This window comes from Alexandromys fortis, unplaced genomic scaffold (assembly GCF_014885135.2).
Source record: "Alexandromys fortis isolate MF-2015 unplaced genomic scaffold, M_Fortis_MF-2015_v1.1 scaffold_3887, whole genome shotgun sequence".
Taxonomy (NCBI): domain Eukaryota; kingdom Metazoa; phylum Chordata; class Mammalia; order Rodentia; family Cricetidae; genus Alexandromys; species Alexandromys fortis.
Genome location: NW_026071754.1, coordinates 1 through 2,159, shown reverse-complemented (window position 1 = coordinate 2,159; position 2,159 = coordinate 1). Strand labels below are relative to the sequence as shown.

Genomic DNA, 2,159 nt, shown 5'->3' with positions numbered 1-2,159 from the left:
GCCTTTACCCTTATATCTCCTGTTGACCTTATATACCCCATTGACCCTCTTCCTCAATGTGTAACTTGTTAAACACACACACAAAACTTATAGTGGTAATAATAATTTTAAAAATGCAAACATCAAACTTTAATCATGGTGGCACACATCTTCAATCCTAGCACTTTGCAAGCAGAGACAAGTGGATTTCTATGAATTTCAGGCCAGCCAAGGCTATATATTGCGACCTGGACCCAAAACAAACAAACAATTAAATTCAATTATGTTTTAGCCTCCCCCCTTTTATGATTTTTATAAGACTGAGCACAGAAAATAAAAAAGTTTGAATTATTAAAAAATGAAAAATATAAGAAGCATTTATACCTATAGAGGAAGACTGTGGACTAATCAGAAGGTCCTCTTGAACTGGTTCACTTCCTGGCACTGTCTGCTGATCACTCAGTGAGCTCTGAGAGGCACTGACAGGCTGGGACACTTCCTCATGGACTTCCTCATCACTTAATCTTTCTACTTTGACCTGCACATCTTCTTCTGTACCTAGAGGCAAGGTAGCTTTTGTGCTCTCACAAGTCACGTAGTCCGTCACTCTTCTACCTGCCTCAGAAGGGCCAGGCAACTCTAAAGTCCGGGTATTTTCTGTCTGCTTTGCTTTCTCAGGCTGAATCCTTCGATCAATGCCAAAAGGGAAAGTCCATGGAAAAGCTAAAGAAGAGTCAACTGGCTGATTTCTATTATCTGCATAGGAAGTTGAGGAATTCAATACCTGGGGTGAACTTGTTTGTGTACTACATTTTACAGGACTCTCGGGAGACATAACAATGTAGCTTTTGCGTTTTCTCCGGGATTCTCGGCAGACAGGAATGGTCCTTTCCACAACACTGCACTCTGAAGACACTGGAGAAATACTTCCATCTCGAGAAGTAAAATTGCAATTAGAACTATTTTCTTGCCCAGCATCTAGACCCTTTTCAGGTTGGCTACTGGGTGTATTCCACAAAATACTTGATTTCATGAACTCTGAACAGGTACTAGCAACACTAAACATTTGCATATAGCTGGCTGCAGCTAGAACATCAATAATATTTTCTGTATTAATTGACAGAGTGGCTGTGTAAGCGTATTCTAAAAGAGGTATAAAGCCAGTCACTGTAACATGATGAAGATCCAACACATTTTTGTTCTCATCCTCTGCTTGGCCCACAAGTTTTGTGCGAAAGAAATCACTGCAAGCTGCTAGTACCACCTTATGAGCCCGGAAGATTTTATCCTGGACACGAATAGTGATATCACAAAAATGTCCATCATTTCGTAACATATTTAGTTTTCCCAGCATTTCCTGGCTGTGGGAAGAGGAGCTGTGAGTAAATGTTTTCACACCCATCTTTTTTTTCCTCTTCTACTGATGCTCTTCAAGGATGCAATAAATCAGAAATGTCCTAAAAAATATAGAAAACAAAACACAAAATGACATCTTAATAGCTGAAATGGACTATTTACCATTTTCATGTAACCACTGTGCCAAATAAAAAGCCTAAAATAAGACAGTGAAAAATCTCAGGTATGGGAGGTATTAAGATATATTTTCTGGTCTGTTGTTGTATCAAATTCCTATAATCCTAGTAAGGAGACTGCCACAAGCTCAAGGCCAATCTGTGCTACACAGTAAGTTTGAAGACAATTTGGACTACAGGATAAGATCCTGTATCAAATAAATACAATGAATGCACAAATAATAAAAATATATTCTCTATGCCATCAACCAGTGGTCTTATTAATGAGCAGCATTTTTTAATTTCTTTTATTTATTAAAGATTTCTGCCTCCTCCCCGCCACCGCCTCCCATTTCCCTCCCCCTCCCCCAATCAAGTCCCCCCCCCATCAGCTCAAAGAGCAGTGAGGGTTCCCTGCCCTGTGAGAAGTCCAAGGACCTCCCACCTCCTTCCAGGTCTAGTAAGGTGAGCATCCAAACCGCCTAGGCTCCCACAAAGCCAGTACGTGCAGTAGGATCAAAACCCAGTGCCATTGTTCTTGACTTATGAGCAGCATTTTTTTTAATTTATTATGTATACAACATTCCTTCCATGTATGCTTGCATGCCAGAAGAGGGCACCAGATCTCATTATAGATGGCTGTGAGCCATCATGTGGTTGCTGGGAATT

General features: G+C 40.4%; 1 protein-coding gene across 1 annotated transcript; it reads right to left on the bottom strand.

The window, feature by feature from the left end:
- Window positions 1-241: 241 nt before the first annotated feature.
- LOC126496397 (zinc finger and BTB domain-containing protein 44-like) lies at window positions 242-1,457 on the bottom strand. Its single transcript, XM_050133909.1, has one exon. It carries the CDS (start codon window positions 1,379-1,381, stop codon window positions 257-259), a length of 1,125 nt encoding a protein of 374 aa, XP_049989866.1. The 5' UTR covers window positions 1,382-1,457; the 3' UTR covers window positions 242-256.
- Window positions 1,458-2,159: the final 702 nt, after the last annotated feature.

What these genes read in the sequence shown, in the direction of transcription:
- LOC126496397 (XM_050133909.1), bottom strand. Translation starts at nt 1,381, where the DNA reads ATGGGTGTGAAAACATTTACTCACAGCTCCTCTTCCCACAGCCAGGAA.